We start from the raw sequence: 13,340 nt of genomic DNA on the forward strand, positions 1-13,340 counted from the left end.
ATACCTAGGCTCAGGGTGTAGGAGGGCGTTAAGTGTTGTCCCTAGTGGTGCCGAGTTGTCTGTCCTGCTGAGTGAATGACATCACTCACAACCTTGCCCCCAAGGCAAGGTTTTTGGTTTTGTTTTGTTTTGTTTTTTCTCCTTAGTTCTTTCTTTGATCACATGGAAATTTTGCCATGTGCCAAGGACCTAGAATATGGATGATGCTTTTGGTTCATTCTGCCTTTCCTGTTGCATACTGGAGTTGTAGCTTTTTGTTGAGTGTGTTGTGTGCCCTTTGGCATGTGAAGATGTGTGCAGATTAAGCACTCGCTGTTTGCATCAGTGGACGTAACAGGTTGTGTTCAGCACGTTTTATTGTTTGTTGAGGCCCAGTTCTGTGGCAATCAGTAAGAAAATTGATTAAAAAGTGTACAGTTTTGGAAGAGCAAATGTGAAAATGCAGCTGTGTTCCCATGTATTTCTAGCTGAGGTGTAAATGTTCTTTAAAATTCTTGTTATATGAGTAAGAGCTTGGTACTGTGTAAGAATGGAGCCCATATGACCTCTCCTCCAACAAACTTCCTTGTTACATCTAAGTAATAACTATATTTCTTTGTTAAAGGCTCTAAGAAGCTTCCAGTTTTCATGTGAGCCGACAATGTTACCTGAGACACCTTCAGCTTCAGGTTTGTGTTTAATATTGTCCTTGTAGAGGCTTTCCATCCCAAAATTATTTGAGAATGGGCTGAGGGAGAAATCAGCTTTTTGAGGGGATGTATATGTGCGGGGTACGACTGAAGTGAGGGTGGGTGCTATGAACTCCTTAGGTTTTTTGTTCTATTCATAAATACCTTTCTATCTTAGTTTCTTCAGCTGATAATTGAGGATGCCACTATTACTTAAATAATTCATAGGAGTGTTTTGTGATTTCTTGCTTGATGTTTGAGCATTTCAGTGCATCTGATCACCCAGAGTATTTACTGAACACCTGAGTAAAGCTTCTCATCCTCTCTAACTGATTTAAAGCCACCAGTTGAAAAGATCAGTGTAGACTTCTTACATTTTATTCAATTTTGCTATGTTTTAGTATGATGATTACTGCTCTTATTTATTTATTTTTTTTTAACCTAAAGTCTTTCTCATTTCTGCAGTTCATGCTCTGAGGCCAGCTGACATTAAAACAGTAACTGCAATAGGAAGTTTGCAAAGAGTAAGTACAAGCAGGAAGTGTGCTGAATGTGACCCATTTCCTCCATTCTGGGTCTGCGATGAGGTGATGATGAAGTGAGCTGATGATGTAGTTTGAGGTCCCAGTTAGGGCGTTCAGGACTTGAATCTTTCCACAAGCATCAAAGGCTTCTGGTGACAAATGACTGGAAATACCTGCTGTTCAGTGTTCCAGTATAACCTGAGTCAAAAAATAGCCAGCTGACTTTGTGCAGGAGGAAATGTGATCACACTGCTCTTGCAGAGAACCATGATCTTTGATTAGAGTGCTTGGATTTTCCTAACAATGAGTATAACAGATTGAATAACTGGAAGAAGAAGCTGGGAAAATTCAGACTGGAAAAAAGGTGCAATTTGGGTGATCACAATTAGAACAAATTATTTAGAAATACAGTAGATTTTCCATCCTCTTTAAGTGTTTTCTGTAGAGACTGTTTTCCCATCTAGAAGGCAGAAGTTCTAGAAGAATCACAAAGATATGCTTCTGATGTATAAATCACCGAGTAAAGTTGTTCTGTCTGTTCTAATACAATCAGATTTGGATGATCTTTGCTTATCTTAATAGCTGGAAGAAAACATCCGAAACAAATTTGGGGCCCAATTAAAAGCATTTAACCACAGTTCTCAAGCTTTGAGGAAGCATAGAAATGCACATTGGGCAAAAATTTGTAGCCATTGCAGGGGCTGTGACTGCAAAGAAATGAGGGAGATGCTCCCTTATCCCAAAACAACTTTCAGATTTGAGATGGTATTCATCAAGACATCATATTTTTCCTTGGGATGAAAGCTTTCAATTAGAAAATCAGCACTCGAAGTCCTTGTGAGTACCTCCTTCTTTGGCAGAAAATTATTGTCCTAAATGCAAAAGTGTTTCACCTGCATCAGATGCATGGCCCTTTACAGCAAGACTTTTTTGTGTTAATGTCTTTGTGCTTGTGGATGGTGCCATAGAAAAATATCTAAATTATCTTCTTGTAAGAAATGTCAGCTTTCCTAGGGCAAATATCTATGTCACTGTCTTTTCCTCAGACTCTAAAATCAATGAAGTTCCTCTGTTTATATTAAGGGGTTTTTTTTTAACACCAAACTCTTTGAGAGCCATCCATGTAAATTATCTAAATGACTTCAGGTCATGTCCCTTGTTGAAAAAGAGTCAATGCAGAGAAATTTGGTTTAGAACCAAAATTTAGAACCAGTTTTCATTCAACTGAATTTGAGCTTAACTAATCAAATTTTATTTTAAGCCATATGCAATAAATTCATTAATGAAAGCAGTAATTAAGAAAGGATTACCAGACTATGCAAATATGCTGTAATAAGGAAGCTCTGGAAAATAATTTAAATCTGTGAGTAACTGCAACACAATGGGGATGAGTACATAAAAAACAATATTACCTACAACAGGAGTGGAATACAGCAGGGGAATAGCATATGTAGAGCTAGTTTACACTTTGCTTAATGCTATTCTTATTGCTTGCTTGTTCACAGACACCAGGATCTGGCATACCTAATGATGATTTGCTCCAAAGGTAACAATGAATTGTTAGCATTGATAAGTGTCATAATACTAATTTATACAGTATCACAATGCAGGAATTTTGGAGACAAACTTTTTAGCAGGGCCTGTTGCCATAGGACAAGGGGAAATGGTTTTACAATAAATTAGGGTAGATTTAGAGTAGATATAAGGAAGAAATCTTTTTACAATGAGGGTGGTGAAACACTGGAGCAGGTTGCCCAGAGAGGTGGTAGAAGCACCATCCCTGGAAACATTCAAGGTCAGGTTGGACGGGGCTCTGAGCAGCCTGATCTAGTTGATCTCCCTGCTCACTGCAGGGGGTTGTACTAGATGACCTTGAAAGGTCCCTTCCAACCCAAACCATTCTATGATTCTGTGAATTAGACCCAAGCAATTTTTATTACTGTTTTCTAGAGAGGAGGAGGAGAAGGACTATGTAAAATATAAAGGATTTTGAGACACTGGATCCTTCCCAATCCTTAGTTAACAGAAATTCTTTGTACTTATGCAACATACAGAACTACCTTAGGGTTGCAATAACCTTGATTAAGAATCATTGCTACATGATGAATCCTAGGTAGTAAATATCATCATCCACTAATTAGAGACCAGAAAGCAGAGATTTATCAAAAAAGAAAGAACCCAGGAATCCTGATACCCTGTCCTCTGCTTGAATGATTCCAAGTGCTTCATGGACAAGGTTTACCCCATTTTCTTCTTTCATGCCCTTTTAGCAGAATGAACATATGGCTAAACCTTACAGATGCAAGTTTGTGTCATGCTTTTGAGTCATAGCATTCCAGATGAGGATTTGGCCTTACACAGACAAACTTTAAAAGACTACTTTTTAAAAATGGTTGCACAATCATCTGTGTTCACCTGTGTGTGGGCGCACACAGAGAGGTCCCTGCATTGCTTGTACATATGCATGAGCACAATTACTGCAACACGGAGAGTGTACAGAGACACAAAAATTTGAAATCCAAGACTGTGTTCTTACTCAGCAGTAGCTGATGACATGATAGTTTTGAGGAGAGAAAAGCTCCATTCTTAATTTCAGCAGCTGCTGTGAACAGGCACTCTGAGCTCTAGCATAGATAATAAGAAATTGAGTCTGTGCTGTAATGTAATTTTTCTCTGAGAAATGAAATAACAGCAGCTTCCTGTTTTCTCTTCCCACTCTACAGCACAGGAAGAAGCCTCCCTGAAGTAAGCGTGGAAACTTTAGCAGGTGCGTCTTTGCTGTCAAGCTGAAACTCAAGCAAATCGATGGAATGGCGCTGGCAGGAGCTCCAGCGCTTTGCTGGGCTGCAGAGCAGATGCAGTGGCAAAACACTGTAGGGGTGTAAGGGAAGCCTGAGGGATGGTATACTGGGGGGACATGAGTACAGACAGGCCGGGTTACTAATTCTGGTTTTAAAGAGACTGTCTGGGTAGACAAATAGTGGTGAAGAAGTGGTGCTGCAGACTTCTATAAGTTTCTTATATGCTCAACAGGGATTTTGGAGCTGCTACTACTACCCATGCCACAGTCCCTGCTGGCTTGTTCTTGCTGCCCATGTTAGCTCAGTGAAATCTTGTGTGGGTTTGCCTGTCCAGTACTCTTGCTGCTGAGCTGAACACACGTTCAGGATTTACAGTGGGGCTGCCATAGATGCACCACATAGGTGAATTCACCATTTATCAGCTGGTTCCAGCTGACTCTGAAGGCAGTTTTGACTTACTTGAAAGATGTTGCAAGTAAAACCTTCAGATCCGCTGAAATGCCGAGTTGAGTAGTGCATAGCTCCAGGGTCCTCCCCTCCAAATCTTCTTCCTGGTGTTTTAATGTCACCTCTGTTTCCCTGTGAAAACAGTTTAAATCCTGGCAACTCCTCAGCGCTTCAGGAGGCTGTCTCTGGGTAGCCCTTCCCAGGAGCTTAAATTCTACAGCTGCCTGTATTTAAATCTGCCTACACTACTTGTGGCTGACATGAGAGACGGGGATGGAGGTTTCTGACCTCAGTTTGGAGGCAAACTCAGATGTCAAACCTCCATTTCAGAAGGTGAGGAGCAGAACCATCAAGAAAAACTGCAGAGGGGCTTGGGCATACATCTCATGTCTGCCAAGAGATCCTCAGACTTTACATTTTCTGGGTGTTATAGTTTTGTTGTGTATATAGTGAAGATGTGGAGTAGCAGTCCTCTGTATACAGAAATCATCTAACCTGTGTATGTCATTCAGCTCTCATTAGCAGTTTTAATCCCTCGGTCCTACACCAGTCTCCCCCACCTGGCACAAATGGAGCGACATCAGACAATCAAGCCATGTAAGTCAGAGTTTTTTGGTTGGGCAGTTCATTTACTGATGGAAATGTAGAAGATGGAAGCCTTTGGTGCTGGAGCACTTCACTGGATACAGAATATGTTCAGTACTGGCAGAAGCTCCACAGACACTCCAGGGACAGACCCTGCCACTGTGGCTCAGTTGCCACCTCTCAGAAGCAGAAGGAACAAAGCCCTCTGTGTGCTTTGGGGTCTGGATCACCTGATTTAACATCAGATTTTCCTCTTCAGAGCTGCAAAACAATTTTTTGGGCTCAAATACAATTAGAGATTTGCCTTCCAACCTGTGTCTGCTGTTTTAATCTAAGTGCATATGTCTGAAAGTGGGATACTTGAATATGAGCTAATCACCCCAGGCTCTCTGTGTAGCACACACAAGTGTCTAACACACTTAGGTTAGAATAGATTCATCCCACCTGAAGTCTTAAGTGTTGTTTGATTTTAATGGTCAAGCTTTACTGAAGCCTTCATAGTTTCTCTTTTCCTTTCTGCTTTTCAGAGACCTCCTGCATCAAGCTGAAGAAACAGTGAAGCTCATGAAAGAGAACCAGGTTTGTCTAAAGCACAGGACAATTCAGAAAGGGTGGCATTGAAGCAGAAAAAGGGAGAAATGTGATGAAATAATTTAAACAGCACTCAAAAATATCTTCAAAATAGAAAATTATGTTTCTTTCGGTCCTTCTGTTTTAAACAACAATCAATTCTGTACCTTTCAAGTACAGAGTTTTGTTCTTGGAAGCATCCCACTTGGTTTACATTTGACAAAAGTGTCTGAAGATCTTGGTAGGGAAGCCAATATGTGTGTTTTGTATTGGTTAAGGATGTGAGACTTCTGCTAGCTACACTCTGTAACTGTGCCATTGTTTCTGAGAAGCCAACCCAAAATAATAATTCTTAGTATTTGTATCTTCAGTTTTCTCTTGGTCTTTTAGGATCATATTTTCAAAAAGGACAGTAAAGACAGATATGGTTTGGCTGATGTCAGTGGTTGGTGCTGGTGAGAGCCTGAATTATCACTCATAGCTGACTGCTTCGTAAATGCCATCCTGGAGTTTTATACATTCATTTTTCTTCTATTCTTAACCCTGAGGCGTGTTATTTTGTAAAATGGTCTTGACATAATGGGAAAATGTAATTGCCAAGGCGATTCTGCTGTTGCCTCTTCACCCTACAGGGAGCCCATCGGACTGTTTGTACGTGGATTTAGCATACATTTTTGTGGAACTGGGTGGTTCTAACTAATGATCTTCGGGATTGGCAAGAACTGCCTGATAAACACAGCACAGCTGAGCACAGCTCTAGCTCTCAGATTTTTGCATCCCACTAGTGTGACCCAGTCTCAGCAGTTCAGGAACATTAACCCTGTCAGCAAGCTGCAACAGCAATGGAAAGAAGCAGCACCAAGGTCTGAGCTAAGCTGTGCACGACCATCTTCTCCAACAGACTCTCCAATGGCAGCAGCGATTTCTGGCTCTAAGCTGAGTTTTTTACAAATGTGCATTCAGCTTTAATTGCAGCATTTGCTGTCTGTGCATCCATTTGCTGTCTCCTGTTGGGACAAGCTGGATGATTTGTCAAATGGAAGTGATCAGGGTGGCTAGGGTTGGGTAATGGACTACTGCTTGGTCTTGCTGATTTAAAGCCATAGAAAATCTTGTGTGAGAGGCAAATAGCAAATAGGTCTCTAATCATCCTATTCCTTTCAATTATGTATTTTTTTTTCTTCCAGATGATGGACTTAAAATAGCAAATAGGTCTCTAATCATCCCATCCTATTCCTTTCAATTATGTATTTTTTCCTCCCAGATGATGGACTTCCAAAATGACTGGAAACTGGTCACAGTTTTTTTTAGTGCTGAAAGCCCATGCTCTTCCTGTGCCTCCACACAACTGGTAAGCTCTTCATGGGGTGCTTTAGCAGTCAAGGCAGGTGGTTGAGACACTCTCCCAAGCTCTGCTCTCTGCAGTGGTGAACCAAAGCAGTAACTGGTTCCAGGATGTTAGAATGACTCTATGCAGTGATGTAAGCACCTCACATGCCTTAGTAGAACAGCTCATTTCCACCTTCAAGACTAAAGATACTTTTCTTCCCTTTCCCTGCCCTTTTTTTTTTTTTTTTAAATATGTTAACTTGTCTAATTATAAGCACTTAAGTTACAAGACTATTTCCATGGCTTTTCCTTGGTGCTGGCAAAGGCTGAATCCAGAATATAGTGGTCATTGGTAACACTTCAGTATGCAGCTCAACATGCAGGGCTTGTGACGTTTGGCAAATCAAAAAATTTGTTTTTTCTACTAGTTTTGGTGTCATTTCTCATCTCTTTTACAGAAGAACTGCATATTGGACAACGTGGAAAAACTTAAAGCTGTCTTGGATTTTTTGTATAAAAAGGTAAGATTTATTCATTAATCTTGAATGCCTGAATCTTTTGCTGATTTTTCCAGTCTCCCTTGCTGGACTAAGGATGTAGCACTGTTCAGGTGACTTAGAACACCAGTCTCATTAACTTCAATCCACCGGCTTCATTTATTGTCAATAAATGTTTTATTAATGCTTTTAAAAAGCTGATGTATGCAAACAGAAAGGATGGATGGGTTACTGTTTTGTTTTGCGACACAAGCTGATGTACCACTCAGTCACTGGGTTTTTTGGGTTTTTTGTTTGTTTTGTTTTGGTTTGGTTTTTCTAAGTGACTTCTATTAAAAATGGAGTACATCTGTCTATGTCTGAAAGTCATTCATGTTTAGCAGAGCTGATTGCGAAAATAATTGATATCTAATTACTGGATGTGTGGAGCTACCTAGGCAATGTCTAGGCTGCTAACTACATGGTGATGACTTCTACAGACCAGGGAAAACACCCATTAAAAATATGCATAATGGATCTTTTTTCCTATTATGTGTTCATTTTAGGATTGCACCATTTTTGAAGTTTTTTATCTGGCTGATCTAAGAATTTTCTGATTATCTAGGATGGTTTCTGGGAAATCTTCTGCACTGAATCTTAGTCTGCTAATGAATAGTATACTAGATGTGGACATGTCACTACTAAAGCAGACTATTATCTGTTTATCTGAAGTATTTAAATAGCATCTTACAAGAAGTTTGTTTTGATGCACTTAATGCCTGAAGAATGTTCTAAACCTGCTACAGTTTGATTGCATTAGGCCACAACCACTCATTTTTTCTCAGACTAACTTCAACAAATGTTGTGTACAGGTGAAGTTCCACCCACACATTCTCTTCAGACTCTCTCTACTATTATTTCCAGAATCTGTTTAGAATGTGCACTTGTAAAAGTGAGATATCATTATTTAAATGGAAGGCTGCTTTCTGCTTGGGGGAGAGGTGAGGCGGGACGCACAAATGCTTATGCTATTATACAGGACGTTTCATCCCCAGCCTTGCATTGGTATGTTGCCACAAAAATGGTAGTTCCTAGTTCATTTGAGTTCAATTTAGTTGGCTAGTGGCCACTTTGGTTATGTAAAATGAATTGCTGGGTCTCAGTCAAGAACTCATGGTCACGAGTACTTTGTGAATGATGATCAACATTATTCTAGATGGCAGGCATAGGAGTAGGGTTCAGAACAGAATTGGCAAAGACTTAGACCATTGATTTTATGCAGGCAGAATCTCAGTGTGAAGCTGTAGTCGTAATTTATCATTATCATTACTTGCTGATCTTTAATTGCAAATATAAGGCAATTAATTTTTGCTTTATCACTGCAGGTTCCCAAGGCCTTTGTAAATCTGGTGTACTCCACTGAGCTCACAACTTCCTCTCTTGCATGCCAAGATTACAATAATACCAGGTAACAAAGGTTCCTTTAAATTCTTGGCACTGACTCCTGCTAGTGTTCGGATACATAGATATGAATATGTTATTGACCTTATAACTGAGGTAGAGTCTTCTGAACAGGTTTTCTGCCCTTAATACAAGAATATGTAAAATATTTTAGGTTTCCACTTTGTTTCTGATAAACTGTCTCTGCAAGGCATTTTTTTGCCGGGAAGAGTAGGTGCTTTTAATCCTGCCAACTTGGATAACATATGTTTAAATATTGCACACTGTGGTTGTGGGGGATTGACCCTGGCCAGCAGTCACAGCCTCTCGCTCATTTCCCCCTTTACCACCCCCCAGCAGGACGGGATAGAGACTAGGAAGAACAAAAGCAAGAAAACTCATGGATTTAGATAAAGGCAGTTTAACAGATAAAAGAAAAAGAGCGAAAAATCAGTTGCACAAAGGTAGTCACCACCTCCCACGACTGGAGTGATATCAGCCAGTCTCCCCTCTTCCTCCTCTACCTCAGTTTTTATTGCTTTGCATACCATGTAACATCATGATATATCCCCTCAGCCAGTTCAGGTCAGCTAACCCATCTGCGTCCCCTCACAATCTCTTGCCTGCTCCCAGCCTACTCACTGAGTGGATCAGTGTGGGGAAAAAAAAAAAGACCTCAATGCTGTACAAGCACTGTTCAGCAACAGCCAAAGCATTGGTGTGTTATCAACAGCTTTAGCCACAAATCCAAAACATAGCACCATATGGGCTGCTCTGAAGAAAGTTAACTCCACCCCAGACAGAGCCAGTACTGTGATTACGGTCACAAGACTGTACAGTCTACTTACCCCTCTACTTACCCCCAGGTCTTTAGTCAGTGACAGTTCTGCCCTGAAGTTCTTGAGTCAAAAACTCTGAAGGCTCTTTAAAAGTTTAAGTTTCTAGTTATCAATGTTCACAAAGGGAGGAACTGGTCTTAAAGCATGTTGTTAGGCTATATGAAAGTTACTACTCAGGCTCAGGGTATGGTAGGGTGGAGGACATCCAATTTGTCAGTTCCTTATGGTAACTAAAAGCATGCCTAGATGCTTTCATCCATCTCCCTTTCTCAGTTCCTTGTAACTAAAGTGTGAGCAGCTATGTTCCAATTTAGTATGGAGTAGGAGTGCACACATGGACAGTTATGATGGAGTAGTTTACAGCTGATGAGATTACAGCCCATCTTACTCCACAGTAATTTTTTTCTTGTGCCCGTGGCACAAGGCACCATATGTACTAATGTAGTTATTCTGAAGCATTTCACAAGCTTTGCGTGTACACAACCTGGGAGACCTTCCATCAGTCAAGGAAGGGGCCTGGCTGCTACATAACCACATGCTTAACAACAAGTATAAGCAGAGGAGAAGCTTTGCTTGTCAAAAGCCATTGCATAGAGCATTCTAGCTTATTTCTCCTGCACAGGCACTGAGAGGAAAAATGTGGGACAGGTAGATGGGAGGTGGAAAAGAGAAATTTAGGAACATGGGCCTTGCCCTATATTGAAAGCCTTAACAATAAAATAAAATAGATCTAATTTTGTTTTCTTCTGAGGAATTTTTTAATTCCCTTTACAACTTAAGGCTATTTGCTTTCTCATTGTCAGCGTGCTCTTGTAGCTGTATTTATCTGGTTGAACAGTTTCACCAGTTTGCAAGCCTTTCAATGTTTGAACTCTCGAGTTCATCTCAGCCTCAGGCCCAGACCGTCTCCCAGATAAGGACCTCAGCATTTGGCTACCAAGTCCTCATTTTTGAACTGTGCTTTGAGAGAAAAACAGAAGCTGATACCAAAAGATGGCATTTCAGGTGTGTAAGAGGAGTATAGTAGCTGACACCCCCAGTCCCATGTCAGTACCTAAACTTTAGGCACTGAATTTTGGGACATAATAGGGATTTAAAGTTCATTCCTTTATTAGTTTCTTACTAACTAGAAGTGTTTTCCACACTAAAAGTAGTGCGTGGACCACGTTTTTAGGCATATAACTCTCCTCATGTGTTGTATGGAATCATGGGATGGTTTGGGTTGGAAGGCACCTTTAACGGCCATCTAGTCCAACTCCCCTGCACTGAGCAGGGACATCTTCCACTAGATGAGGTTGATCAGAGCCCCGTCCAACCTGATGTTGAATGTTTCCAGGGATGGGGCTTCTACCACCTCTCTGGGCAACCTGCTCCAGTGTTTCACCACCCTCACTGTAAAAAATTTCTTCCTTATATCTACTCTAATTCTACCCTAATTTATTGTAAAACCATTTCCCCTTGTCCTATTGCAGCAGGCCCTGCTGAGAAGTTGTCCTTAAAGGCCCTCTTTAAGTATTGAAGGGCCGCAATAAGGTCTCTCTGGAGCCTTCTCTTCTCCAGGTTGAACAACCCCAACTCTCTCAGCCTTTCTTCATAGGAGAGGTGTTCTACCCCTCTAATCATTCTCTAACCGTTTTTATGGTCCTCCTCGGGCCCTGCCCCAGCAGGTCCATGTCTTTATTGTACTGAGGAATCCAGAGCTGGATGCAGTATTCCAGGCATAGTCTCACCGGAGTAGGGCAGAGGGGCAGAATCACCTCCATCAACCTGCTGGCCACGCTTCTTTTGATGCAGCCCAGGATACAGTTGGCCTTTTGGGCTGCGAGCGCACATTGCTGGCTCATGTCCAGCTTTTCATCCACCAGTACCTCCAAGTCCTTCTCCACAGGTCTACTCGCAATCCATTCATCCTCCATCCTATATTGATACCAGGGATTTCCCCAACCCAGGTGCAGGACCTTGCACTTGGCATTGTTGAACCTCATGAGGCTCACATGGCACTACTTTGCAAGCTTGTCCAGGTCCCTCTGGATGACATCCCATCCTTCAGGTGTGTCAACCATTAGTCTCAGTTTGGTCTCATCTGCAAACTTGCTGAAGATGCACTCAATCTCACTGTCTATGTCATTGATGAAGATATTAAATAGTACCAGTCCCAGTACAGACCCCTTGAGGGACTCTGATCTCCATCTGGACACTGAATTACTCTCTGGATGTGACCATCCAACCAATTCCCCATCCACCAAACAGTTCACCCATCAAATCCATATCTCCTCAATTTAGAAAGAAGGATGTTGTAGGGAACCATGTCAAAGGCCTTACAGAAGTTCAGGTAGATGATATCTGTAGCTCTTCCCTTGTCTTCTGCTGTAATCACTCCATCATAGAAGGCCACTAGATTGGTCAGACAGGACTTGCCCTTGGTGAAGCCATGCTGGCTGACTTGAATCACCTCCTTGTCCTCCATGTATGAGGCTCTTCTGTTAGGCTTGGGTAAGATTCTGGTCCTGAGTTCCTATTTCTTTCACTCACCAGCAGTGATAAAAGCACTTTAACAGAGAACTCCCATTTTATAGGTTTAGCTGAAGTTCTGTGAAAAGGAGTCTGATCCTGACAAGTATTCACTGCTTACATCTGCAAACCCCACAAAAATGTTTGTCACATTCCAATCCACCTAGGTATTTTCAACTGAGTATATCTTTGCTGGAATCAAACTAATCTTAAATATATCTTCTATTGTTCCTATCTACAGCACTGGGAGAAGGTCCAAGTTTTCCAGTTAGCTGCAGATATATGCAGTATGCACATCTCACCTTGCAGGTCAGAAATTTGCCTGAGAGTAGTTAGCTGCTTGACAGCGCCTGGCCATCCTTTAGCACATGTAAGTTTTTGCAGCATTGAGCTTCCATCCAGGTTTCTAGATGGAGGTCTTGTTGCCAAATACTAAGGCAGAGGGTCCTGTGGAGGTATTCTGGGTATGTTCAATTTTCCTATGTGACTATAGAGAGCTAAATGTTTGAAAACTAGTGCAACTGCTATTTTAAGCCTGAGCATGCTCCTAGCTTGTGAGACCCTGAGCTAATCCAAGTCTGGCATATTTGTCATCTGAACAGGTTTTCAAATCAAGAAACAATCCAAAGCTCTGGACATTGAAATATGTATCATTCTATACTTATATAAAAAATTAGGATGTTCCATGTAGCTTTCTCTATATATGCAACAATTTAGTCTTTAACACATGTTTGTCAGTGATTTAAAAGATTTCGTCCTATTTTTCTTGTTTATGGAAAGCTCATAATATCTTTCATGTTTTTCATTCTTTTCTGCAGCAATCCAGGCAGGAATCAGTGCAATTGTACTGGTGAACTCTCCACATTAGATGATAACATCTTGAGGTGGTCCTATCAGGTATGGCATCTTCTTGTGTTGCTTGGCTCTCATATTGCTGGACGTGTCTATTCATTTTCCAGATTGGATTGAAGTGAGGAGTTAAGGGAGGAATAGCAGTAATGAGTTGAGTAACAGCCTTTTTATGACATGTCCTCAGCAGTCCTAACCCCATTTCTTTATCAAGAACATTGGAGATAAGTTCTGTCTATACTTGAGTGATCTTAATATCTTTCAAAGTTTCTAATGACTATATAGCTTTTGGCAACCTAGG

At 41.1% G+C, this 13,340-nt stretch overlaps 1 protein-coding gene across 1 annotated transcript in view; it reads left to right on the forward strand.

Moving 5' to 3' along the window:
• Positions 1 to 13,340, forward strand: part of PLB1 (phospholipase B1) — a gene marked incomplete at its 3' end in the record, with an annotated part of 47,563 nt that overhangs the window by 1,435 nt on the left and 32,788 nt on the right. The window contains exons 2-11 of the mRNA XM_029085304.1: positions 605 to 668; positions 1,134 to 1,192; positions 2,698 to 2,738; positions 3,916 to 3,959; positions 4,953 to 5,037; positions 5,553 to 5,604; positions 6,860 to 6,946; positions 7,383 to 7,445; positions 8,786 to 8,868; positions 13,009 to 13,087. Coding sequence (XP_028941137.1) covers positions 605 to 668; positions 1,134 to 1,192; positions 2,698 to 2,738; positions 3,916 to 3,959; positions 4,953 to 5,037; positions 5,553 to 5,604; positions 6,860 to 6,946; positions 7,383 to 7,445; positions 8,786 to 8,868; positions 13,009 to 13,087 — 657 coding nt within the window. The remainder of the gene's footprint in view (positions 1 to 604; positions 669 to 1,133; positions 1,193 to 2,697; positions 2,739 to 3,915; positions 3,960 to 4,952; positions 5,038 to 5,552; positions 5,605 to 6,859; positions 6,947 to 7,382; positions 7,446 to 8,785; positions 8,869 to 13,008; positions 13,088 to 13,340) is intronic.

Source organism: Antrostomus carolinensis, unplaced genomic scaffold, assembly GCF_000700745.2.
Source record: "Antrostomus carolinensis isolate BGI_N321 unplaced genomic scaffold, ASM70074v2 scaffold10486, whole genome shotgun sequence".
Classification (NCBI taxonomy): domain Eukaryota; kingdom Metazoa; phylum Chordata; class Aves; order Caprimulgiformes; family Caprimulgidae; genus Antrostomus; species Antrostomus carolinensis.